The sequence below is a fragment of the Pithys albifrons genome, chromosome 4 (assembly GCF_047495875.1).
Source record: "Pithys albifrons albifrons isolate INPA30051 chromosome 4, PitAlb_v1, whole genome shotgun sequence".
In the NCBI taxonomy this organism is placed as follows: Eukaryota; Metazoa; Chordata; class Aves; order Passeriformes; family Thamnophilidae; genus Pithys; species Pithys albifrons.
The window spans coordinates 31,414,408-31,442,161 of NC_092461.1; the positions used below are offsets into that span (position 1 = coordinate 31,414,408).

Genomic DNA, 27,754 nt, shown 5'->3' on the forward strand with positions numbered 1-27,754 from the left:
AAAAGTAGAGACTTAGAAGCTGCTTCTTCATTGGGTGGCCATTTGCTGTTCTGAGCACTGTTGAGAGCTGCCTCATGTAACGTTAAAAAATATTTTTGTTAGTCCTGTATTTTAAATCTTGCATCCTTTGTAAATTGAAATGGTCTTGTTTGCACCAGGACATAAAGACTTTGCACAGCATGTGGGAGTCAGGTATCTGTCTGCTGAGAAACCAAAAAAGCACTTTCTTGACAATGAGATGTTGTGTTACTGAGCTGTGTCTTCTCACTGCAGGAAAAAATCCTTTTCTGGTGGGACACTCAGAGCTGTTTTAATGGTGCAAAAGGCCACACTCAGACAACACTTGTGCTTTGGAGTAGAGAAGGAGTTGTTGTCTGTGTGCTCTTGCTGGTGCAGGGATTCCATCTTGCTGCCAGGGAGCTGGGGAGGGGCTTTGGGCAAGAGCACAAAGTGACAGGAGAAGAGGGAATGGCTTTAAACTGAAACAGGGCAGGTTTAGATTGAATATTGGCAAGCCATTATTTCCTGTGAGGATGGTGAGGCCCTGGCACAGGTTGCCCAGAGAAGCTGTGGCTGCCCCATCCGTGGAAGTGTCCAAGGCCAGGCTGGATGGGGCTCTGAGCAACTTGGGACAGTGGAAGGTGTCCCTGCCCATGGCAGGGAGTTGAACAAGATGAACTTTAAGGTTGCTCCCCACCATATCACTGTGTGATTCTATAATATATCTCTACATATTGGGCTCCTGTCACTTCTTGGGTGGTGTCATTGCCCTGAAGTGTGAAATAAAGCACTGTTGACCCAAACCCAGGGTTGACCCAAACCCAGGACTGACCACAAGGTTTCACCAGGGCTCAAGGAAGCCCCTCACTCTGCTGGCTGGGGGAGCAGGTGTTTTTCCATGGGAATGAAGCTCTCTGTCTCTACAGAACTCTGTTTGTACAACTCCTATAAATATAGGCTGAAGAGACAGTTTAACAACCTGAATGTGCATTTTCTGTCCTACCTAGCAAAAATGAGGTCTAAAGATTTAAATTCCTATATTTTTGATATTTCACTCTTGAATGGCATTTCTGTCTTCAAAATAGTTTGGAGACTGCATAACTCATGCTCACAATTTCTGGGATGCAGCTGCTCCTTAGAGTACTGATGGGAAAATACAAGCCTAAAACTGAAAAAAATATATAGACTTTACACCAACTTTAGGACTCAAGAAGTGTCCCTTTATTCCTCTGTACTCCGTAAGAAAGAGAGGGGGGGAAAAACCATTTACTCTCATGTGATAGACTGGATATTTTTGGTGCATACAAAGCACCTTCTAGAGCTGTGTGATTACCAAAACAGTAAAGAAAGATGGAAGTTTTGTTTAACTCTCGGCAGGTGGATGTGCAGTGCCCCAAAAAAGCAAATCTCCTTGAAATCCCAGCGCTGAGTTCAGTCAGCACTCTGCTGGCAAGGGCTGCACTCTCAGAAATGGGAAACAAGATGAGAGCTCTCCTTGGTTCAAAGCTGAGGCTCCAACTCCACATCTTTCAAGGACTTTGTAGGAATTTGAGAATCTTTTATGTGCAAGGTGGTTAAGGATTCCTGACACTTCATAAAAACCCACTTCTATGCCTTCAATGTTCAGCTCCCAAACTAGAAAGGGGTTGTAATAAGAATGCCACAAAACTCGGGTTCTTGTCCAAAAAAATTGAAGTGGACAACATGAGGAAAGACAATGGAACAGGGGGAATTTATCATGTGGATTATTAATGGTTGCTTGACCCCAGGCTGGGGGGACAGGAACCCCTCATGCCATGCTAGAGCCTGCTCTGAGCACAGTTCCAGGATGGAAAAGGATTCCACTCCAAATCTTTGGATCACACAGGAACTCCCCAGAGAATGTCTAAATCTGCAGAGCAATAAAAGACTAAATAAGACTCTGCTGAAGAGGCAAGCAGGTTTTTTTTCTACTTCTGCTCCTCTTAAAACATTGAACTGTTTTCATATTAATATCTTTCAGAACCCGAGGAAGTTTTTTTGTTGTTTTCCTTTTGTGTGGGTAGGGTGTGTTTGAAGGGTTCTTCCTGAAGCTGTTGTGGGGTGCACCCACCTCAGCAATCAGGGGCAGTCTGGAGTGGGGAAAGAGTGGTGTTTATACCTACTCACAGTTAATGATAAAAGATAATCAAAGCAGGATCAAATAATCCAACAAGAAAAAAATTGATCATGCTCTGTTCCATAAAGAGGGAAGGTCTGGCACAATGAGCTCTGATACATCTCTGCTGACGGTTAAATATTGAATATATAAGTTAGATCCAAGAATATTTAATTTCATTATAAACTTGACTTCTGATTTGCTACACCTTTTTGCCCAACCACATTTTGTGGCTCACAGTGGGCTGAAGTGCCTCCCATTGCTTTTGTTTTGGACAGCAGGAATACATTTTTTTGGAGCTCACAGCTCACTACTATTTCTGTATCTGAAATTTTCTGCCTAATTTGGTCCTTGCAATAGCAGAGAAATATTTCTTTGTCTTACCTAAATCTAAAAGTTGAAATTGCTATTTCTTGTTTTCTGGATTTAACTTTTTTAACTGCGTCTCTTTGCTGTTCAAAACTTCATCCTTTTTCAGGAAAATATGGGGTGGCAATGCAAGAAAAACTCCTTCTGCTGATGGTGCAGGGTGGTTTCTGGAAATGCTGCTCCAGAGAGTCTGTTCCTCTTCCTGGACACACAGGGAGACTCAACTCCAGCATGGATCCTCAGGTGCATAATCATTCCTATAAAATGATTTCACTTGTGGATGTGTTTTATGTGATAAACTCAAACTGGAACACATTTTATTCAATTATTAAAGTTTAAAAGAGCAGGAAGTCTCAAAGCCAGCAGAATGGAGCTAACTGTGCTCATTTCACAACAAGCACCGAGTTCACAGTGGTGAGATTTGCTTGCCTAAGGTCAAAGTGAATTGACAACAGATCTCAAACCGAGACCTCGAGATGGGGTTTCCAGGCTCTAATTACAAGCTGGAAAGGGAATAGTTGTCTTAAGCTGTTTTATTGCGTTGCTTCTTTGACCTGAACATAGTCAAGCAAAATCAATATTTTCCATGGACTTCTGGAGTTGGCTTTGTGGGTGGCTGAGGGCAGGTTGCTTTAGTTAATGAAGCTTGTGCCATGAAGGAAATGCTGCCACAGAGTTTGTCATCACATGTTGGAGGGAAAGCAGTGATTTCCAAAGAGGATGCTGTTTGCACATTCACTGGGCTTTTGGTGGAGCTGTTGCTGCCGGTGCTTTTGTGATGCCAGATTATTTTATCAGTGGCACATCATGTGCTTCCTCCTCAGTCCATTTCTATTCCCTTTAGGCCCTGGCAGAGCATGGCAAAGCAGCCTCAGTTTTCTGGCAGAAGGTGACAGTTTCTTTCAGAGTTGGAGCATTCACCCTCTCTGATTGCCATGCTAAAAATGTCTGATAATTAAGAACTGATGTGTAAGTTTGGTTATAAAGAGCCAGGGGGTTCTGACTGCAGCCTTTGAGGTTGTTACTTTATATGCTGTGTCTTTCCAGCATAAAAATGGAAGAGTCTCGGTCTGCTGTTCTGTGAAGCAAACACTCCTCACACTCAGAGGATCCCAGTAAGGCACAAAAGGCTAAATAAGAGAATCTGTATCATTGTTCTTGACAGCCATAGAAGACAACTTATGATGAGTTTTGGCTCATGGATTTAAACACCAGTGGAATTAAGAAAGCCTCCTACAGTGTTACCAGAGTGATGATTGCCCATTGCAAGTGGCAGGGCTTTTCAGATCTGCTTGCTGTGTGATGTGAAGTCACTTACAGAAAGATTGACTTGATGGTGTATTTTAATATTGTTAAGCAGCTGCATGTACAGGATAATGAGTCCCTAACCTTGTTTGATCAAAGTGAATCAAGCAAACTAGTTAAAGTCCTTAAAGTCTCATAATTTAGGAAGTTTAAAAATTATTTTAAAAATAGAGTCTAATTGAGGTACATATTGCCATTTCTGTTTCTTCATGCTCCACAAAGCCAATTAATTCTCTCAGCAAACCAAATGTGTGACAAGGAGGAATTGAGCACAGCTCAAGGGTACTCGTATCTTTGAAGGTTTATTTTTGGATGGGACACAGGCAAGAAACTTTTGAGCCTGTGAAATTTCAGAAGTGTGTAACTAGTTGCAAAGGCACTGAATGCCATCAATGTCTGCACTCAAGAAGATCCATGGGATGGAGAAGTGGGGGGAGCTGCTGGAGGTCATTTGCTGTTGTAGGTTGACCATGCAGGTGTTGGTATTGGAAAGATCATCTATTTTGGCAACATCCCATTTTTATCTTGAGCAGGCAAGCACAGGGTTTTTTATGTGTGACATCTCCTTTAAGGGGGCTTGGAGAGATGCAAATCTTCCTTTCTTAGAGCATTTCCAGCTGCCACTGCACCACTGGAGGGAAGAGGAGGCTGGTCCAGGGAACTCCTGAGCCAGATGGCTGCTGGAGTTTTATGGCCAGGATTAGAGTGGTGCTAAAGGTTACATTATCAGCAAGAAGTTGCTGCCTCAGAGACAAGTTTTTTAGCTTATCTTTAATATTCATAACTTCCAGATAGCTTAGGTCAGTCTTCCTAACTCAGAGCAGTAGATAAATAAAACATTTCAGCAGTGGCTCATTAGTGGCATGTGGCATCATCTTAATCCTTTTCCTCCTCAGAGAATTAATGTTTCAAAAACAAAAGTCCCATAAAACATTAGGCTTGCACTCTGTTAATTATCAAAAAAATATTTGCTTTCAGTTCCTCTGTGTCTGTTACTTGCAGATGTTTGCACCTAAACCAGGAAAGTTGTCTGTTTAGAGCTCACAGGATAATTTCTTCCCTACCTAGCAAAAAGATATTGGTCTTTGTAAGCAAAATAAAAAACCCAGTTGCTTCTTCACCCTCTGGTACTCTTTAATCAGTTTATCCTCCTGTTTTCCAGCCTAGGTTTTCTTAGTACTACCAGTCTGAGACTCCTAAGATAGATACCTTGTTTTGCTGGTGTATCTGTAAAGTTCCCTGAGCATGAACTCTTTGTCTGAGAGCTACAAACTGGGATTGATCTGGTTTAGGCTGAGCATGATTTCCATGTCTGGGCTGACCCCAGTGTCATTGTCCAACATGTTTCTGAAAATGTCAGGAACCAGAGGGGAGGTCTCAGTGAAACTGAAGTTCTTCCTTCCCTTGGAGTAACTGAATTTTCAAGTCCCCAAGCCCTGTAAATAAAAGAGAAAAATTGGTAATAAGAAGGGGAATTAATAGGGTAGTCTTTCGCACGATTTATATAGCTTTCAAAAACTGTTGCATTATTGTGTTTAAAAGTGCTGGTCTGCAGCACTTTCACACCAGGAAGATAAGATTAAAAACTTCAAGGGGCAGCTCTGGGAATTAACAGCCAGAAGAGCTGATGGATTTGAAATGAAATAAAAGCTGCTATTGGGGAAAATTTATTTTGAAGCTAAAATAGTGTGGCTGCCAATAAAGTATTCAACAGACTCGAATGTTTACCTTAATATTGATGTCACCTTTCAATTTAGTAGGCAAGTACTTCTTTTCAGCTACTGTTGTCATTATGGAAATCAGCTGAATGAATCTCTGCCATGTAATCCATTATGGAGTAAATTGGAAGCTCCTGTTAGGCAGATGTGAGATCCTGTTGGGATGTGTGTGAAAGTCATGGCACTGCAGCCCTCTGGAATACCCTGCCCTTGGATGGGAGGAAATGCATCCAGGAGTTACAATGGGCTTTTAATTAGAAGGAAGAAAAATGAACAGGCAGTGATGCATCTGCAGAGCATCTGTCTTTATTAAAGATTTCTTTTTCAGGAAAGCTATTTATTTTAAACTGGTAGAATTTATGAGGAAATGTGTCTTTGCAGTGAGCTTTATGTGAGGGAAGGAAAGCAGGGCCTGGGGTCCAGGATCAGAGGTGGTGTGTTCACTCGTGATGGCTCTATTTGGGATGTATTTCTGAGTGTCTGTAAACTGCTCTCGCTCTTTCTCTCCAATGTGTCTGTGTTCTCATTTACTCTTGCTGTGAAAATGGCTGAGTTTGGAGGCACATGCACAGAAGTGTTGGCTTATTCATGGTTCTCCTGTGCAGTCACTGCATTGGGATGAGATGGAGTCGATTGCTTCTGAAGTCAGGCATCCTTGTGGCATTCCAAGCCCCTACAGATTTCCAGTTTTTCACAGAAAGTCTTTTTGAGTACAGTTTTGCTAAAAGACCGTGTCTTTGGTACTTTATTTTGAGCATTTCCTGCCTGAAAGGGGGTCAGTTACCGCTACTTTTTTTTTTTTATTTAATGAATACATGTTTTTTTCATCGGAAGCTTTCATTTTTTTTGCCTACAATTTGCTGTAGGGAGTTTTTGCTAAGAATTTCCATCTCTCAATACTGTTGAGTTGTCTGTCTTTTTTCTTCCCTTATGAGAGCTTTAGAAGTTTTGTGGGCAAACAAATTGATTGTTACACTGCAGTGTAGGAGGATTTTGTGTTGCATTTGTTTGAAAATGTTATTGCTCCTGGAGCTCCATGTTAAACTAACAAAGTTCTGTAGTCCCTGCTCTGTTTTCTGCTCCATTTGCATCTTTTTTTTCTGACTCCATGGAAATAATCTACAGTAGTGCTAAAAGGAAGCTAATGAACAAAACAGAAGAGTGCTGCAGGAATTAAGAGAACTGTGAGTAGGAAATGCATATTCTTAGAAAAAGTTTGGTGTCAGCAGAATCCAAGATCACAGGATGAATTATTTCTTTTCTTTTTTTATTTGTTCTCAGGCTATTTATCTACAGTATTTAGTACAAAAGGAAACAGAATGAAGTTTGTACCAGTATTTTGATGTGAAAAAAAAAAGAAAAAGAGAAGTTTTATTTTTACCCATTTAGCAACAAAGTGAAGCAAAAGCATGCCAAAGAGATTGGGTCTGAGGATTTTTAAAAGTTAACCTATTTTTTCTCAGGTATGACTGCTGTGCTGCTCACTGGTATTTAACCTGGTAGGACCATGTAGAATATTTAATGTTAGAGAGAAGCATCTGCGGGTCTGTTTTACAGCCAACAGTTCCACTGGGGCAGTGGATAGTATAAAATAAATGCTTTGCAAAAATCTGTATATCTGATCATGAATTCCACCTGGGAACAATGTTCTTCCATGGAACTCAGCTGCATTTTGTGTCATGGGCCATGAAGATGCTTCAAGGGCTGGAGCTCCTGTGCTGTGGAGACAGGCTGGGAGGGCTGCGGGAGCTCAGCCTGGAGAAGAGAAGGCTCAGGGGAGACCTTGGAGGCCCTTCCAGTGCCTAAAGGAGATTCAAGAGAGCTGGAGAGGGACTTTGGACAAGGCCATGTAGTGACAGTAAAAAGGGGGAATGGCTTCAAACTCAAAAAAGAGAGATTTAGATTAGATGTTAAGGAGAAGTTCTTTATTGTGAGGGTGGGCAGGCCCTGGCACAGGTTGCCCAGAGAAGCTGTGGCTGTCCCATCCCTGGAAGTGTCCAAGGCCAGGTTTGATGGGGCTGCGGGCAACCTGGTCTAGTGGAAGGTGTCCCTGCCCATAGCAGGGGGTTGGATTAGGTGATCTTTATGGTTCTTCCAACCCAAACCATTCTGTGATTCTATGATTTTTCATGAGCTGCAGAAGTACTCCCAGAAGAACAGCACACCAGGGAACAGAAGGTCCCATTGACCACAGCTGGTGTTTGGAATGTGTATTGAAATCACTCAGTAATCACAGCATATGCTGGAGGAGGGAAACTACCCTCTCTCCCACCTTTCCAACACCTCCCCAGCACTGCAGATGCATTACCAAATGGAGCTTCACAGCAGTGCCAAAAATTAAGAACTGAATACGACTTCTTTAGCTTACGAGCATCGGTGCTATCTGGGCTTGCAGTTGGTGTTTGAAATGTGGGCCAAGCCGAGAGACTCAGGGAGCCAAGTCAGGAGCAGAAGAGGTTTGACAGTCTTCCAGATCTTCTGCACCTATGAAATGACCTCTTTCTTCTCTCTGTCAGGGTTTATCACCTTTGTTAAGAAGACAATGACACAGAGCCAGTGGAAGAGTTGGGTCTTTGTCTTTGCTAAGCTTTGACATCATTCCCATAAATGGTGATGCTGAGGACTGTTTGAATCCTGTATCTTTGGTAGCTGAGGAGAAGCACCATAACTTCACATTACCAGTCACAGCATCATGGAACCATTTAGGCTGCAAAAGGTCATTGAGTCCAACTGTCAAATTGCCACATTGCTCATGTGTGCTCCTACAGAAGCTGCTGCTTTGGAAAACACAGTGTTTGCTTGAGTAGTTAAATCCATTTTTGTGTATGAACTAATCTTAAATACAGCAATTTGTAGATGGCAACATCCTCTGGAGCCTCCATTTCTGCAGGCTGTTTAATGTTTTTTTGGCCATCTTGTACATTTTATTGGTGGTTTGGTGTTTTAATTTTGGGGGGTGTTTGTTTTTTTGAATATTGATCTTATTGTACTACTTGGTTTGACCTGAATAATTTACGTAAGGCAGCCCCAAAGCAACTTTAAATTTCAGAAATATGACAGTAGCATGTTAGTCATAGGACTCCACTGTTAGCTTTGAGTTTTTTAGGCTTACTAATTGATTCATGTAAATTAAATGTTAGTAATATTGCAATGCTAAATTATGATTGGTAAAATATTTTTTGCAGTGAAATTGCCCAGGGATTTAAACAAAACCCACCTAAGCCCAACCTCATGCAGTTCTTCTGAATTCATGTAGAAATTATGACCAGTACAGTGCCAAACATTATTTTGGGTCTCGCTGGATGCTCAGGGCTTCAGAGCATCAGGCTCTTTATCTGCATGCTTAAAAATGAAACCAAAGCCTTTTCTTTTGAGTTTTAAAAAACCCTCATTTTTGCACATTAGAGTCAGGAACCCAAACTGAGTCAGTTAAAAGGTCCACAGATGTCCAGAGGAGTGGGACTTTCTCCTCAGAATTTATCCAGGGACTTCTTTATGTGTTCAACAACAACCATTCTATAGCAATGAGTGAGTGAATTGAGCAGGCTTTGCTTTACCTCCCAAGGAAAAACAATGGTGCCTTTTCTGCACAGACATCAAACCGTCCTCTCCACTTTGCATCCAAGCCTTGGAACTCATCGTGTCACCATGGTTGATATCCTGTCTCTTATTACAGAGGCAGAACTTTTAAAGTGTGAAGGTAAAGGCAAAATTTGTTCTGTAGTTTATGCAGTCAGTTTGAAGTGATCCACAACCTGTTTTCAGTAAAAAATACAAAATGGGAAGAATTTGGGCATTAATTTCCTTGTCAATAGACTGAGAAGATGGCAAAGAGCACTTACCTGATGGCATGTACACCTGCAGGTGCAGGAGGACAAATGGAATATTTTCCATTGGGAAAAAATATTAAAAAAGGTAAAAAGAGGCTTCTGAAGTGCTTTCTGTGCCTCTTTAGATGTGAAAGAGAGGCATGGAACAAGACTTTGGAGTCAGCAAATCTGACTAGCAGATAAATGTAGAGTGAAACAAGAAGAATGGTACGTGTAGAGTCACAGAATGACAAAATATCCTGAGTTGGAGGGACCCACAAGGATCATTGAGTCCAACTCCTGGCTCTGCACAGGACACCCCCAGGAGTCACACCCTATGCTGTGCCCACTGCCCTGGGGAGCCTGTTCAGTGCCAACCACCCTCTGGGGAAAGAATATTTTCCTAATATCCAACCTAACCCTCCCCCAGCACAACTTCATGCTGAACAGATTTCATGGTTAGAAATAGGGATTGATGGTTTGGTACATTTTGTGCTGCTGTGGCGCTGAATTACTGTGATTGAAGAAGAGGAGCATTGTCTAAACACAGGTGAAGGGTTTCATCTCAGCCCATGGCTCTCAAAGCAGTGGTGCCACCCTGCCAAATGCTCCCCGCACCCTGGCGTTGTTGCACAAAGAGTGGGTGCTTTAGACAGGATATTGTTCCTGACTGGGCGGCTTCTTCAGTGAAGGAATCGTGAAAGGACCGATAACAGGAGGAGAAAGGGCATCTCCTGGGAAATCTCACTTTGCTGTAGTTGGGATGGAAGGGTTGACCATGCTTTAAATATTCAATACTTCTCAGAATGAGATGGAAAGCTCTGTGTCATCTTGATGCTGTGTGACACACACAGACAGTGCATCCACGCAAGGTAAATAGTACCTGCACTGCTCACACTCCTGTCCTGCAGTGCTGTTGTGTTCTTAGCATTCAGTTTTATAGAGTAACAACAGAAAACATATTTGGATTCAGAGTAAATCAAGCCACACTTAATAAAAATCTTTTTTTGGGTCTAGACATTTTGGGCAGCAGATCTAAATATTTGTGCTACAGGAAAAAAATTGTGTGCTTTAGATTGTCAACTGTGCTCTGCCCTTCCACCCTTCCTGCTATGAATATATTCTGTATCTGAAGCCACAGGCATCAGTCTGACTCCCTGGAAATTATTATTCTATCCTGAAATGTTCAGTCCTTATTATCTGAAGGAACTGGCAGTCACGACCAAAAGATGATTCCTGTGCCTGGATTCTGTAGTTTAGTTTTGAGTCATTTGTGATTTGTGCTGTTTGGTAGCGGAAATAATTAGTATATTTGACAAGTGCTGTTGTCACTGGGTGTTCTTCTGGCAGTATACCTGGTACACAGTGTTGCCTATCTCTAAATTGACTATCCTCTCATTCCCACTTGCCTTCCATTAGAGATTTTCCTCTCTTTGCCTTGCTTCCACCCCCTGTTTGCTCTGTAGATCTTCTTCCAGCTGAAATTTGGATGTTTCACCCCTGAAGCCTGGCTACATTGTGAAGAGATTGCCAAGATGATGATAAGTGTGAACTGAGACTTTTATCGAAACGTCAGGTGTGCTGCTACTCTGGCACCTGTAGCAGTGCTCAGTCTTCTCCCTCGTGGGTGAGAGCCTGGACTTTGTCTGCCTTCACACCCTGGCTTTCTTCTGTATTGTTGGGAAGTTGTTTTGGTAGTTTGGATTTTACTTCTCTCACTCACAAGGAGAGCAGAGTTCAAAGTCCCCTTGGGTGCATCAGAGGTGTAGGCAGAGAAGGAGCAGGTATGGGAGCTCTGGAGTCTCAGCTGCCCAGCAAACCCTGCAAAACAAGCACCGCTGAGAAGAAATTGAGGATTTGTTTAATCAGAGTGTGGTGGGTAACCTGGCCCTGAAGTGGTGATTTCCCATGCAAGTCAAGTTTTAAAATTAATGAACTTTAAGCAAACTGTGGTAGAGTTGAACACATTACCAAATCTTCATTAAAATCCAATGCAGGCCTAGCAAAGAGGAACCACCAGCTTGGAAAGACAACAGGGGGGATATTTTACTGCAGAAATGAGTCCCAGGAAATTGCCAAGTTCTCTGAGTCATCTGAACTGCTGTGCTTTAAATACCCCATAACTAAAATCTGAAGTGATTCCCATCCCTGGAAGTGTTCAAGGCCAGGTTGGATGGGGCTTGGAGCAACCTGGGACAGTGGAAGGTGCCCCTGCCCATCTCTAAGGGTTGAAATGAGAAGTTCTTCACAGTCCCTTCCAACCCAAACCATTCTAAGATGATGGCTCTGTGATCCCCCAGACTGACACGGCACAATGAGCTTTATGGACCAGCACATTCTTGGTGATGAGAACAGATTTGCCCAGAGAAGTGGGCCAGTGGCTTGGCTTGTCCTTTGGGCAGAGCTGGGCTCTGAAAATGAGTTTGCATGGGTGCTATGCCCCTTGCTATGTTAGCAAAGTCTTAATTTAAACACAGAAATCTGCAAAAGTAGCCTTTTTTTTTCTTTTTTTTTCTTTGTAAATTAAGCTAAAGCTTTCATTAGCTTTACAAGAAAACAAAGGCCATGGCATATATATTCTGAAAATGCACCAGGGAAATAAAATGCCTGTCAGGAGAACCATTTTCCCTTCCATACTGCAGTAAAAATTCAAGCAAGTCCACATACGGATTTTTTTTAATCTAACCTTGATAATGGTGGATTTGAAGAACTGGATGAACTGTGCATCAGGCTAATGGTAATGATAATCCCCCAAATCGATACAGAAAAGGCCTTGCTTATTTAGGAGAAATGTCTTAATTGGAACATTCAAAGGAATAAAACAAAATTAACCATAGACACTCCAAATATATTTTTAAATCATGTGTTTTCTGACATGATTTATGTGAGAAAGGATTTCATGTAGTGTCAGGTTTTTAGGCAGTCATCTCGGCTGAGAGCAGAATCCAATTCTTGTACAGCTCTACTGTGAATTCTGTTGTTATTCCCTGCATTTATCTGTATTTTTGACCAATTCCTGTAGAATGAGGCTTTTTGTGCTTTTGCTTATCTTTGTGACGCCCCTGCTACATTTTAATCTATTGGGTAACCCAAACCAAATTTAAAAGATTGGAGGGGGACTCAAAGGTAATTTAAAATCCACCAGTTTTACAAAAAACTGAAGAAAAAGACTCCAAATGTTGGTGAACTTGGGAAGAATTTGCCTGGTTTGTGTGGATGTGGTGCTTAGGGACATGGTTTAGTGGTGACCCTGGCATTTTTAGTCTGTTTGGACTTGATGATCTTTTTTCTAACCTTAATAATTTCGTGTTTGGCAGGAGCCAATTTCCAGGTCCGAATTAACCCCAGCTCTTAATCTGTTTTGCTTAGTGAAGGTGACCTAGCGATGGAGAGGACAGAAAGGCAGAGCACAAGTGCCCTTTGGCATTTCTGCTCTTTGCACTGGTGTTTTTTGGCAGCTTTGGCAGGTTATTTGTGTCTCAAAGCAAGCTCTGAGCAAACTGGTGCAGGAAACAGTGGCCGTCTGGTGCTGCTCCCTGCCCAAGCAAAGGGAGCAAACTGGTGGCTCTGCTTTGCTCCCTTCTCAAACTCTCATTTCTAAAGCCACTTTGCTCTGCTGTTGTTTTACTAGGTGGTATTTTTGTGCATAGTGTTCACCATAAAGACCAGTTATTGCTGTGGGTAAATGCTGGACAAAATTATTCCCTTTGGCTTGATCAGCAGTGTCTGATGGTGAAGTGTCTCCCTGAAGTGTGTCTTTAAGCACCTTCAATACTGAAAATTTGAGCAAAACTCACATTCTGCTTGAAAAACTGGGTACATGGCAAGAGCTGTTTTGCTTGGTCCTGTCCATTAGTGCAGGCTGAATTAGCTGGCTTTGCTTTCTATGAAGTAAAGGATTTTTTGAGCTCAGATTTGTGGAACAAAGTGGGCCTCATCCTTTACAGAGTGACTGACCTGTGCTCCAAAGAGCACAGCATCAGAAAAGCAGCTTTTCAGCAGGAAGGTGAGATGAACAAATGTTGTCATGGACTGTGAGTACAGAATAACAAAAGATATCTGCAGTTCTTAGCCAAAGCAGATACATTTTATTCCTTGCTCACTGTTGCTTTTAAAAAAAAAAATCCAAAAAACCTCCTCACTTCTGAATTTTGGTAAGTGAATTCAAGCTTGTGCTGAGAGGGCAGTCAGCTCTGCTGGGCTGGTGATGTACATTAATTTCTTGGCTGGTGTAATGAGGCATGGAGGTGCCATGCAGGGTCACTCTGGGCACAGGAGATGGTGCCAGTCGGAAGTGATAACGTGCATTCTGTCCTGCCCAGGTGGGACCGCGAGGATTTGGCTGCACCAGCCCAGGCTGGAGCCAAGAGCTCATCGTGCATGCAGCAACTCAAGAGATCAGATGGTGCCTTCTGTGAATGGCAGGGGAGCAGAGATTAGTCAGGAACTGATACAGTTCGTATGTCAGCATGTTTTATGTTTCCATTCTTTATTCTTGACTTCATGATCCAGATGCATTGATATCTATCGTGCCATCTTCTGCTTATTTCTGTGGCTTACTTGGCTGCATTTGAGACCTCATTGGTATTGCAGTCCTTTCACTGCTGTGCCCTTGACACGAGCTGGGGATGCATCATTTAGCATGATCCTGTCTTCTGCTTTGTTCAATGAAATGACGACAGCAGGATGATGTATGTTGTGCTAAAAATATCCTCAGGGTTTAAAAATGGCATTTGGTTGGACATATGGGGCAGTGCTGTACGACATCAAAAGTCATGCTTAAGAAGATCATGCCTCTTCTTCATAAAAATCTTACATTTTTTGCAGTTCTCAAGGTGTAGTACAGACCCAATTATTTTGTTACTGACGTGAACTTCACAACCTGCTTCTTTGAGGTCTGACCTGCTCTATCATATGTGGTAAAAAGATGTTCCAACCTCTGTGTCAAATACTGGAGGAGTTTAATATAATCAGCAAGAGACCTTTTTAAAACAGCTCTAGTTTTAACACAGAGCAGAGTATTTTCTTAATACCTGTTTAAAAACTTGGTCATCTGTTAATTGATGGAACACAAACACAGGCTCTGATTTTTAGAAATACTTGATCTTTTTTCCCTGATTGGCCATATGACTTTGAGCTGTCATTGAGAGGCTTCTTTGCTGGAATCAGGGAGTTAGTGAGATTCAGTGCAATATGCTTTAGGTTAGTAGAATTTTTCCATTACACAGTTAGCATAAAAAATGTAAAGAATTATTCTTGGCACCTTTCACAGCGGAATGAAAAGAATAACTGTTATTTCAAAGACATCCTGCATTATTGATGGCTAATCACAAATAGTTATTTTGAATTTAAAAATAAATTCATAAGGAAACAAACCCTTGTAAATTTATTTTCCAGTAGAATCCAGGCTTAGGCTTTTGAGAAGATGCTTCATGTTTCTTCTCATGGGCTGCACACAACTGGTACCTTCCTGGTGGCCTCTGCAGCTGCTTTTGAATCAAATTCATGTGGTTTTTTCAATGTAATTTTAGTTCATTGAGTGATGTGCCTCTTGACTGGTTTATTGGAACATTCAATGCAGTTTAGAGGTGCAGAGTCAATCCTCACTCAGCGCAGCCCCACTGGGATACAACAGATTGGCAGCATGTGCAAGCTTCATGGAAATACTGTTTTGGCTTTGATTTGAGCTGCTGGACAATGATGAAAAAGAGTGGGAAAGAAAAGATCTTTTTCTTGAGCAACCCAGAATCCTGCATGCCTGAGTGGCTCAGGAGAAGGCACGTTATCCCCGGGGAAATATCATGGCATATTGGAGTTGCACGAGCTGAACAAACCACTCACATGCTCCCAGCTGGAGAGGACAGAGACACAATGAAAATAAGGAAAGTGCTAAAAGTGGCTTTCATTCTCAAAAAGAGTCTTGCTTTTCAGCCTGGTTTCACTTGGAACAACAGAAATCAGTCACTACAGAGCTTGGGGGAAGATACCCTGGTTAGTTGGTTCAGCATAGCTGATCCCTTCACCTTGAGAAGAAACAACTGCAGGAATGGGCAGGAAGGAGAAATAATCTGTTCTAGGACTGGCAACATTCCTTACTCTGGTTGAAGCTTCATCTGAAAACTCCAAAGTTCAGCCAAGAAAAGGCATCTGGTGACTAGAAGGCGAGTAAGATCTAGTGAGACTGATTTGTTTTCACTCAAAGGTGTTTTCCTTGAAAAAGATGTCTGTGCCCAGCTGATTGCCCCAAACAGGCTGAAGTTTCTCATCTGTTCCTCTCTCCTTCCCCTGTCCTGGCACTCATGCTCTGAATACTTGGATAAGGATTTTGTCCATTTTACATTTCTGCCTTGTGAAGCAAAATGAGGGGCTTTGTAACTGTACATGAAGGATTTTTAATTCCTGTGCAGAGAACGGGTCAAAATTTTATTTTATTTGCTTTTTCCTTTATGCACATAGAAAGAGAAGAATTCAAACACAGTCAGCTTTTTTCATTTCTAACAAGAGATTGAAACTGTAGTCTGGTGATGAATTGAGAAATCATTTAGTCAAACTTTCATCTGATGGATTTTCCTGTGATTTGTTTTGCTCAGGGGTTGGGGGAAGAGGAAGCAGGAAAGCTTTAGCATATAGACTAAACTGAATTTGTAAGTGCTTAAAAACAAGAAAAAAGTTGTCTGTCAGCCTTTTTGTGGGAAGTTAGTGAAGCCCCTGGGATGTTCAGCAAGCTGTTGAGATTACATAGTGATGAATATTACCTGTGTTCCAGTGGAGGGTTCTCACTGCTGATTATCTCAGTGAACATTTTTGTGGCTGAACTATTTGTGAAATAGACAGAGTGAATTTATTATTAGGAGAAGTGATAGAGAGAAGATTGGACAGAGCTGTTGAATGACTGGGAGTGAAGAGGTTTGTTACAGGGGTGGTTAACTACTCATTGCATGATTTTTGGAAGACTATGTTTGCAAGCAGAATTGTTATTGTGACCCACAATGTAGAGATTCTTCAACCCACCTGGCCTGGAGAATCTCATCTGGAAGGTAATACAGGGCAACACAGCCATTTTCATCATCTTTCCGTTTTTGCTGGAGCAATTGAGACTTTATTGATCCACAAACAGATGCAACAGGAGCAGTGTGGGGTTCTTGGTGTAAGGTTTTCATGCTGGGGGCAGTGGGAGAGGCAGACCCACATTTTGAGAGCATCCAAGAAAGGTAGAACCAATTCTTCCCACTGTGACTGTTTCTTCAAGAAGGCTGCATTTCACTCAGAGGCAAATCAGGATTGTGGCTTTCAGTGAAACAAAACTGCTTCCCTGCTGTTTGAAGGGGTTTTGCTCTCAGTGAGGGGCAGACTGTAAAGATGCACCTCTCACCTCTACAGTTCCTCCCAGCTGAGCTCGAGGCATCCTCTGGAGCTTCCCTGGGTCTGTGGAGTTTCTGCAGCAGCAGCTCACCAGCCCAGGTGTCCTTCACACTGCCCCATTCAGGTGTGTGACTTCAGCCAGTCTGAACTTAAATGATGAGGGGAAATACCCTTAACATCTCTGGGTCCACTTATATTTGCATTCCAAGCAACAGGACTGCACTGAGTCTTTTCATTTGCTTGGACTTCTTTTATGTGCAAGCTGAAATCCTCAATTGAAGCCAGTTATTTTAATATGCTGTGGGTATGATTTTATTGTATTTTACTTGCTGTATCTCTTCTTGACTCATGTCTTAGAGAAATGTCTTCTTGACTCATGTAGCTCTTAGAGAAAAGGCAGATAATGCATTTAAGGTTCCTTCATGAAGAATTTGACGTCAGTGTGTATGAATGACAGAAGCTGTGGGTGCAGTAGCTGGACAGTCTGAGCTCCTCCCTTCATGAGCATGAGCAGTACAGGGCACACTGAGTCCACACAGCAGTGCCAGCACCCCCAAATCCAGCCCAAAGATTAGCTCCTTCCACAAATGCCTTTTGAATTTGGCCTTTGTTTTCATGAAAAGATGCCACTGTGTGTAATTTCAGCCAGTGTATTGCCCAGCCACTGGATGCAGGATGCAAAACACATCAGAGAACTCAGGTTGTTGGAGAGATTCATGGTAGTGTCCTTCAACTGCTCATAAGTGCCATTCATTGACCCCCCTGACTCCCTCCTGTATCGTATGAACCGAAATCATTGCAGTGAATGTCCTCACTCAGGGATGTGAATGTATCAAACCCTTCACACATGGACCCTGGTTCATCCCTTGATCACATAACAAGAGCTTTGGCTTCACTTTCAAAACTCTGTGCAGCCCTTCCTTCGCAAATCAAGCTCTACATTCTCTGCTTTCTGTGATTTTTTCAGCTTTTTGGCTAATTGCCTTATTCCTTCCTTGTGTGTGGCCTCTAACATACACTGTAGCAGTTTTTGGCTCACATTTAAGTTCACATAGATTCCTCATCAGGACTGTTTTGCTTAAATTGAGATTTAAAAGGGTTCTTTCCCTTTCCTGCGTTGACCAGACTGTAACTCCATAGCAGAATAAATGCCACCTTGTTTGGGCATGGTTCATACCATCTCTGGCTTCTTTGATTTCCACTTCTTCCTCTTCTGCATGTCAAAAGCAATGCACAAATAAGCCCAGCTTAGAAACGAAGTGGAGATAACTGGTGGGTACAGGGGAAGACTTTTCAGCATTCTTGTTGCTTGGTTCCCAGGTGACTACTGGATTTAAGTTCAACAAAAAGAATTCTAAGGAGTAGCTTTGCCATTTCTGCCCATCACTGCCTGCCCCAGGGAAATGCCTTAATGGTCATCCATCTCTTCCTTTTGGGTGAATGAATGGAATTTACCCTGTAACTTTATTGAGCAGATATATTGCTTTTCTGTCTTGTTTTGGTTGCATGAAAGAACTGAGGAAGAAAAACGCTGTGCAGCCTTGTTGGGAAGAGAGATTGTTAAAGGCACAAATGTTCTCAAAATGATGCCATAATAATTTACTTAAAAGAACATGTCAATTATAATGGAACCATGATACTATTAGGTATTGATTTTTCTTTATGTGCTCGCACATTATTAAGAGAAGCAAGTTTGTTTTCTATTTTTGTTTTCTTTCTTTTCTGTGTTCTTTTGCAGTTTGCTAACAGGACCGTAGAAAGATGGAGACATCACAATTAACCTGTAAAGCAGGTTTAAATGTGGCTACCAAAAGGATGAATTTAAATCAGCCTTCTGACAAGATTAAGCATCAATGTAGGAAAGAAAGTATTTTTGGGAACAGTACCAATGGAGCCAAAGGTCCTGTTTGGTTATTCTCCTCTGTGGTTTTACCAATTGCTTTGTCCTCCTGACCTTCAGTATTGCATGTTCTGTTTAGAACAACCTTTTGTGTGAGGCTGGAAAAAGGTTTTTCTGTGGAAATATTTCTTTTATTTATATTGATTTGGGGATATTTGTGAAAATGTTGGTATGTTCATGTAATTTAAGCTTCCACCGAATTGTGGACACTTTGGTAGCCCCATGGTGGTCAACCAGTCCCACCTCCCACTCAGAGACAGTCTGTTACCAAGAGTAGATGAGGTCAGATGTCACTTGCCTTGTCTGGGTGTTAGAAGTCTCCTCAGACTCATACCCTATCAAGTCATGCCCCGTGCTGCAAAAAAATAGGAAAATAAATCCAAAGCTCATCCTTACAAAAGGTTGTTTGGCTCCCACCTCATTAGCAAGTCTGACACAGTGGGTACTGCCATGCAGTGACCAATGGCTGGGGCAGTAACAGCAGGCAAATTCAACTTTTTCACACCAAACTCTGCCTTCTGTTGACCCAATTTTGCTCTCTAGCCCAGTTTTTTCTACTCTGTGTAACCCTTCGGACTAAATTTTCTGGGGAAAATTTGGATGACAGCAGTCAGTTGGCAGTTTTAGAGATTGCATAACAGAAGAAGGGTTATATAGAATGATAAAATCATGGAATATCCCAAGTTGGAAGGAACCCATAAGGATCATGGAGTCCAGCTCCTGCTCCTTGTAGATAGAGCTACCTAAAACTAAACCATGTGACTTCACTAAAAGCAACATCCAGACACTCCTTGAACTGTGATAGCCTTGTGGCCACTTCAGGTGCAGCTCTAGTAGTGTAAGGATGGGGAAGGAAGTGCCCTGTCCTCGATGCCCTGAGAGAACAGTGTGGTGGCTGCAAGAGCAGGGGCAGAAATGTTCTGTGTGGAGTGCACTGAGAGTTGTTCTTAGGGCAGGTATTTCCAGCCAGCAGATTTCCCAAGGCTGTGACTATCTGACACCTGAGTTAGACTTAGCAGAAAGCAGCTGGGTTTTGTCAGGGTAATGTGCTCCAGGACTGCTGGAAAATGTTGGTGAACTTTCCTTGGCTGTTGGTGGATTCACTAATTTGCACTTATCCTGAAAAGGAGGAAAACCTGCCCCTTCTTGCTGTAGCAAGTCCTCAGTGACCTGTTGACTTGGAAGAAGTAAACTTGGGAAGCTGAATCCTGTGCACTGTTCAGTGTTGCCTGGTGGGCAAGCAGGGACTGCCTGGAATGCCTGTAAGGTCACAGCTGCAGGATGGGAAGGCTTGCCACAGGTTGTGCTTCGAGAAATCAATTTTCTCTACCAATTGGTAACAAAGTGAACTACCTCTGGCAAAAGCCCTCCGTGATCTGTAATCATTGTGCTTGTCTGTGTCCTGCTTTTGCTGTGCTGGGAGTGGAAGGCAGCACTTGAGATTTTAATTTTGTGCTATCAGGAGAGCACAGTCTGAACTGACTTGACCAAAATAAAATATTATGATGAACTCGCAACCACCGGACAGATACCAAGCAAAAGCAATTGTTAGCATTTCCAGTTCATTTTATATTTAGAATCTGAATAAACTAAATCCAGGATGAAGGATTACAGCAAACCTTCCAGATGGAACGCTACAACAGTCTCTTTTTGAAGAGATAAAGAAACTGTATTTCTGATAAGGTTTGCACGTGGAATCCTCCCGTCCTTACGCCACTGCAAACGAAAACTCAGTTTATAATGAAAAAGGGTAATGTAAAGAACACTCCCATATGTCACAAAACTTAAAGAGCAGAACATTTTCATAGCCATTCATAGTGATAATTTGTTCAAAGAACTACATGTGCTATTTGTAAATTGTCTTGAAGCTGGAGAAAATTAATTCGTGCAGCTCCTGACTGTGTCTGATGCATTGGGCAGACATCAGGGTTTGCCACTGACTTCATTTCTCCCTCTCTGTACTCTTGATATTTTCATTTCCTTTAAGGTAAACTCGAAGTATGAATTTCCTGACTTTCTAATATTTGGAGTTTATTTGGTGTATCACTACAGATTTATAAATGAAGTTACCAAAATTTGCCTTCAAGTTTCACTTTGTCTTAGCTTTTATTTGCAGGCACGTAGCATTTTATGCTCTTCCAGGTGGTACTTTAAACTTGGACTTTTAGCAAACACTGTAAGCTTTTATTTGTAAACATCTCATTTAAACAACAACAGTCAGAGTGTAAAATTTTGAGCACCACTTGAACTTTCACTGGAACATTATGAAAAATGGATGAGACTAGAGAAAATAATAGGTATTGACAATTACCTCTTTGTCAGATTCTCCCCAGCAAATCTCCTTCCTTTGCGTGCTTTTCAGGAGAAGAGTAAAAATTTCTTTTCTTCTCCCTAGTCTGTATCATTTAATCTTGGTTTGTTGTGTACCAGCTCATAGAATATCAGTTATAGTTCAATAGCTTTTGTCTAGAGCTCATTGCCTGTAATTGAGTGTATGCACCAAGCTGAATATGTTTGCTTGTGACTCGATAATTAAGCTGCTGCACACACTTATTCAGGGAGGAGAGGAGAGAGGCAGCCTGTTATCCCACAGTGCTGCTCTGGCCTGGAGTGGGAAAAGCAGGGGGTGTTTGAAGGTGATCAGAGTTCACCTCCCAGCATTTACAACCATTGTTCATATCTCCCTGGGGTTACATTTTTTATTTATTGATTTTCTTGTCTCCAAATTAAGAGGGATGAGGAAAAGGGGCTTCATTGCTCTTTTCATGGGTTCTGTTGGCCCAAGTGTGACTTTAGACCAGTGTTCTAAAGTTATTGAAGGCTGATGCTGCCCAGTTTCAGTCTGCAGCTCCCTCCTGAGGGACAGAGGAGGGGCAGAGACCAATCTCTTTTCTCTGCTGATCAGTGACAGGACTGAGGGAATGGCCTGAAGTTGGGCCAGTGGAGGTTTAGGCTGGATATTAAGAAAAAGTTCTTCCCCCAGAGGGTGGCTGGGCACTGAACAGGCTCCCCAGGGCAGCACCAACCCTGACAGAGCTCAAGAAGGGTTTGGACAAAGCTCTGGGCACATGGTGTGACTCCTGGGTTTGTCCTATGCAGGGCCAGCAGTTGGACTTGGTGATCTTTTTGGGTCCCTCCAACTCAGGATAATTTCTGGCTCCATGTTTCTATGAATTCTCACCACTATAACTCCTGATTTTAGTCTGCCCTGCAGGTAATTGGGTGGGATAGGTGGGAGCACCTTTCTGTTACTGCAGCTGATGCTGAACTATGTGAAGCTCCTTTTTTTAAGGCCCAAAAAAGGAGAAAGAAAGTTTAATGGGAGTGTGTTACACTCTGGTGGTTCATGGTGATGAAAATGAGAGCACACTGACGTCTGGTAGCCATGGTTGCTAACATTTCAGGAAGCACAAAAGCTGGGATGAAAGATAAAAAGCTTTTTTTCCCCAGTTCCTATGAAGTTTTTGAATAAATCAGACATACAGTGCCATCTTAATTTTTACTAAATATATCTCAGTTTGCTAATGCTTTCTGGGAGCAGACCTGGGAGGGCATTGTAAAACACAACTGCTTTGGTTTTGCTCTAGTTACCCTTATGCATTTTTTAAAGTGGAGTGGGTTTGGTTGAATTTTTATTTTCTGTCAAGTGTAAGAACCACTACTACATTAAGTCCCATTAATCATGTTTTAAAAATAAGTCCAAATCCTGAGAGGAAAATCACTGCACTCACTGATTGACTTTCTGGGTAACAAAACAGGAGAAATAAATTGCCTTGGGAAGAGCTGACACGCTGGAAGGTCCTCATCACTTGCAAGTTACCAACGGACACATTTGATGTCTGTGCCTGAGTTGTCCTTTTGAGGCCAGTGGGACCAGAGGTTTTATGAACCTGAAGAGAAAAATCCCAAAATCCCCCTTAGAGGATTGTGGTGCATGAGAGATGCATCTTTCTGTTGCTGCATGTGAAGCCATCCAGTGTGTAGAGTAATCTGAATACACACAGAATAATCCAAGGAAAGGATTTCAGTCACTTGGTTAAAGATATTGATGAACTTCTAGTTGAGGTTGGCTGAATGTTTCAGATGTGCTTTACCAAGTGGTCAGTCTTAGTAGCATCCTTGCAAATAGTAAAACATGGCAGAAATCAGTATTTTAAAACAAGACCATGATCACTGCAGTCTGCCAGGTTAGCCAGGCTGTGCTGGAGGTGTTGCTTTGGGAACCTGCAGCCCTTTGTTTTAAGCTGAAATGGGCCCTGGCACATTGATACAGAAGGTGCTGAAAACTGCTGAGCGGCACCTGAGTGCAGAACATCTCCCAAAGGGACAGTTTGGTTAGGGCTGAACTCCCACCAGTATTTCTGATTAGCTGGGTAAAAACCAGTTCCAGATCTGTGCTGTCGTTGTCCCTGAGTTTATGTCACAGGAATGAAAATATGCAACAAGTCATAAAGGAGCAGATGTTGTGAGAGTGAGCAGTGATTGGAGAGAAGGTGACAGGAATGGGGAGGATATTTTGCCTAAAATGTGTGTGGTATGCATAGAAATATGTCCCCACACAGATACACCCCATTCAGTACCCTGGGGCAGGGTTTATTACCTGGCTTTGGGTTATTCCTGCTGGGTTTGGGGAAGTTTGAGGTGCTGGGGAATTGTGTGGGATTTTATAAACACCTTTGTCATCTCCTGGGTGCTGTAGCTGTCTGAGAGATGGCTTTGGTTTTCCAGATTTTAATGACAGGACTGTTTTCTGCCTCTTTAATAACTGTTGTTTGGGGATGTTATCTTTGTGTCCTGAGCTCAGGGAGGATTTTCTTGAATCTTGTCAGCTTCTCTTGGTATTTATTTTATATTTTGAGAAAAAATGTAGCCAAAAGCCATTCTGAATTTTATGGCATAGATGCAAAGAGCAATTGTATCAGGCTGCAGACAGATTTGTGGTTGTGCTGGTTTAAAGGCGAACCAGCAGGGGAAATGAACTCACCATGAGAGAGATTATAAGTCAGAGCTAAAATTTAATAATAATATTACAATAACAACACTGACACAAAAGGGAAATTGCTTTCAACTCACAAAACCCCAGCAGTATAACCCAGTGTCCTGGGGCACAAACCCAAGGGGGTTTGTTTGCCCTTGTGCTGAGACCCCTGTGGTTCCCCCACGTCCAGAGCAAAAGGAAAAGAAAAACCTGTTGGTGCAGGCGAGGGCTGTGGTCTGGGTGAGAGCGGGGATCTCCTCCTGTCAAGGTCCTGCTGTTGCTCTGGATCTGACGAGAAGTTCCTGAGGTCTTCTTACCCACCACTTATGTACCCTCAGAGAGCACCCAGTCCCTCCCCCTGGGCGGGGACTCACACAATGGGTGATTAACTCTGGGAGCCAGGGGGTATTGAACTGTTGATGGCAGCTCCGCCCCCCTCAGGCTGGGTGTGAAGTGATAATGGCTCCCTGGGCAGCTGCTGCTAATGGCCCATTGACCTTGGGGAATGAATAGAGGGGGTAGAATACACAGCTTTGATCACCCCCACACAGGGTTAGCTGGTCCCTCCTGCTGAACTAGGACAGTGGTTTAATTTCTTCATTAGAGACCCAAAGCATAGGGATTAGTGTTAAATTTTTGCATTTATAGTCCCTTAGAATTAGTATTATATTTTGGAATAAAGTGGAATATAAAGAAGAAATAAATAGCTGCCTCTAAACTCACTTTCTTCCCTCAAAGCTATGTAAGTCAAGTCTCTGCCTTCATTGTATTTGAAAGACCATTAAAATCATCCATTTGATATGCTGCTGTGAAAGCTTTTTTAATTCTGAAAGGTTATATTAATGCAGAGATGTGAGCTTAATATATAAAATAAGTAAAACTTCTGAATTTGTAGAATCTTTGGGTATAGCAGAATTTTACCTGCAGTGACCACTGCATCAGACAGCTTTAAATTATTCAGGTTCCAAGGAAGATGTTTTCTCCACAGGGATTTACCACCTTCACTTCATCCTGTAACGTGCTTGCTTCCCCTCCAGAGAATAATTTCAGTTTGAAAGATGATGGTCTCTGGAGGTCATCTCACCCCCTCTGCCTGTACAAGTTCACCAGTCTTAATATATATTCATATGTAACAGAAGGATTGTGCCAGTTTAAATAATATGGGTGAGAACTCTGTTTTCTTACACCTGGATTTCCTGGTTTGTTTGTGCCAGTCTTCTCAATGAAACATTTTTCAGCAGGTGTCTCTCTATCCTGTGGTTTTCTTCTATGGTTTTAATGTTCCTCATGTGTTAAAATAGTTTTTGGTGTTGTTTCTCTGTTCATTTCAGAACCTGGAAGTCTGTGGGGTGGCTGTTTAATATTCTTTGGTGTTTGCAAGTGGGCAGCAGTTGGGATGATTTGGGGGTTGGAGGGTCTTAGAAGTTGGCCCATGGTGGATTTTTTTTGCCTGTTCGAATGCAGTGAAAATAATTCACTGAGGGCTTGCTGGATGCTCAGGAAAAGAGAAAAAAGTAATTAAACTCTTGGAATTATTTTCTCTCTTTTCACCATGATGCTGTCTTAGAGACAAAGATAAAATGACACACTTTTTAAAAGCCTCCCACCCAAACACGGCAGTATCTGAGCTGAGAGTCAGGAGTGGAAATGCATGTGGAGATCTCGGTTATCTCTGTATATACATTTATGCCTTTATTTGAAGGGGTGTCACTCACATGTCCACTTCCCAATCAGATTTCTCAGCCTATGCCTTACATTGATTATTTATCACATCCATTACCTAAGTGCCAGCAAATGCAGTAAATTATATATGGTGATCTCTGATGTTGTGGTAACAATTCAGTGAAGGAACTGTGTTTGATACCATCTATTATCTTAGGGTATAAAAATACAAGAGCATTCCCAAGCAGTGTTGTCTTTATACTGTGGTTTCTTTTATTATTAACTTGGTAAGATGTTGCAGCAAAGGAGTGGTGCAGCTGCCTTTGGGGTAGATTTTATGATCAGGAGGACTTGCTCTGTGCTCCTTTCCATTGCAGTGGGAAGCAGAACATGCCCCAGCAGCCACCTTTGACCCTGGCACCTCTCTGGCAGTGCCCAGGGTACGCAAAGGAATCGACTGAGATGGTTTCTAAAGGAGATGCTTCAAGTCTGTGAGGCAGCAAAGTTAAATTATCAGAAAAAATGTTTGACCAGTTGGCTTCATAGGCATCTCACAGCCAAATATTGTACAAAACCTGGGGGAGGTGTTGTTTTTTTCCCCTTCTGCCCAAACATATGCTCTGGTTTTGTATTCTTACTAACAAGGCTAAGAGCTGTTGCTGGAAATTTCCCCTCTCTCTGTAATGGTGTAAGCAATTAAAGCAGGGTTTCTTTCCACATATCTCTTTTGCTGAGGTCACAGGCAGACTTTAAGTCTTTGCAAACAGGAACTTTGGTACCATTTAAACCTGGTTTTGGTTTCTTACTGAATAATAATGAGAGTCAGACCTATTTGATGATTCTTAGATGGGCATTTTTTTCTTGAATGCTTGACCTAGGATTTCCACAGTGACTTCTGGGGTTAAAACACCCACCACCCAAACAGTCCCAACCCAATAACAACAAGTGGCCCCATGTGAGCCACTTTACTTATAAATTATGCAAAGGACATTTCATATTTCTCGCTGGGGATTATGGGGAGTGAGCAGAATGAAGTGCCTTGTTTTGGTCTGACTGTTTGATTGGGTGTTGCAGACTGGGATGAACCTGAGAACAGCAGTTTCCAAGTGCTCTGAGCAAAGCTGGGGCTCCTTCTGAACTCCTGACAAACTGCTGATGCCTTCCCTGCCTGCCTAAGTTTGGATGGCTTTGGTGGCTTTGTACATATTGGAGTTTACAGTATATTTTCCAGTCCTTTTGGAACAACTGTCTGGGTTTCTCTTCTTGCTTGAAATGCAAATGTTAAGATGTATTTGTTGCCAACTGACAGAAAGTAAGAAAAATTATTTTAGGAGAAAGAAATCAAGCAAGCAAGCATAGCCATTGATTATTGAAATGACAGTGTTTCGTGGCAATTTTGTCTCGAAATAACTTTCTGCTTTTGTAAATTGTGCAGCACTGTTTTTCAGTAGCCAAAACTATTTGTCACACGCTCAAACTCCCTTTGTGACACATGCATTGCTATCTCAGTAATGGAAAGGTAGGAGCAGATAATTGGCAAATAGTATTAACCATTCCTGTGTTCCAGGGAGGGCAGTGAATCAGTGTTTTGCTTTGGTCAGTGCATGTTGGTGTCCAAGCAGTTTGGCAAGCCTTTAGATCTGACTTGAGAAAACAAGTGGAAAAGGATATGCTGTGTGTCCCCCCGAGTTGATTTTCCCATCCTGCCCTTCCACCCAGAAATGTGGAATTGAGAGGTTATTCCCCCCAGCATGGAGAAGTTTTTTTCTTGGCTCTGGCTCCTTTATTAGGATGACTGTATAAGATGGACATTCTCAGGGAGGAGCAGGCCCTGAGCTGAAGTCACAGGATGTGCCAACTTTGGAGGCTGCCAAGGTGTTTCAGGAGATAAGTTAGAAAGTGGCCATGTTGAATATTCGATATTTTTTCATTGCCATCTGTCTGAAAGAAATACCTTTAAGGAGATTCAGATTAGGGAAGAAATTGCTGTAATTTTTTCAAAATGCCTCCTTTTGTGCAGAATGAGTTGATTTAAAGGTATGGTTTTTTACATCTTCTTTATTAGAGATGTTTGGCTTCCCCCCCCCCCCCCCCCTCGTTTCTATCACCCCATTGATATTTCATGGGTATCCTTAACATAAAAACAGTAGTTTCAAGTTAGGTCTAATTTTTCATTAGGAGATGATGAAAGAGCTACTGATATAATGTGTTGGTTCTCCCCAAGCTATAGTAGTAGAAGAGAATTAGTCTCCAAAAATTGTTGCACCATACCTACATGCAGCCATCTAAACTCTGCTTTTGCTCAGGTTTTGAGGCACGATGTCTGACTTTGAAAGCCACTTTTAGATAACAAAATAATTGCCTGAGGACTGCAGTCATCTTAACTTTGCAGATGAATTTCTTCTGCCGTACCCAGAGGAAACTCTTATTTTGTTCATCTCTCAGCTGTTTTGTGATCTGTGCGATATTTTGCCACGGTGTTTTGGCTTGCAGCAAGTTGCCATGTGTGTTATT

At 42.2% G+C, this 27,754-nt stretch overlaps 1 protein-coding gene across 7 annotated transcripts in view; it reads left to right on the forward strand.

The window, feature by feature from the left end:
- TRAPPC9 (trafficking protein particle complex subunit 9) overlaps positions 1-27,754 on the forward strand; it is a 464,855-nt gene that overhangs the window by 285,190 nt on the left and 151,911 nt on the right. Inside the window, exon 22 of one of the 7 annotated variants that reach the window (XM_071553791.1) lies at positions 18,439-18,514. The exons of the other annotated variants lie outside the window; for them this stretch is intronic. Within the exon in view, the coding sequence (XP_071409892.1) occupies positions 18,439-18,446 (8 nt within the window). The 3' untranslated portion in view covers positions 18,447-18,514. Of the gene's footprint in view, positions 1-18,438; positions 18,515-27,754 lie in introns of those variants that run through there. 7 annotated transcript variants of the gene reach the window in all.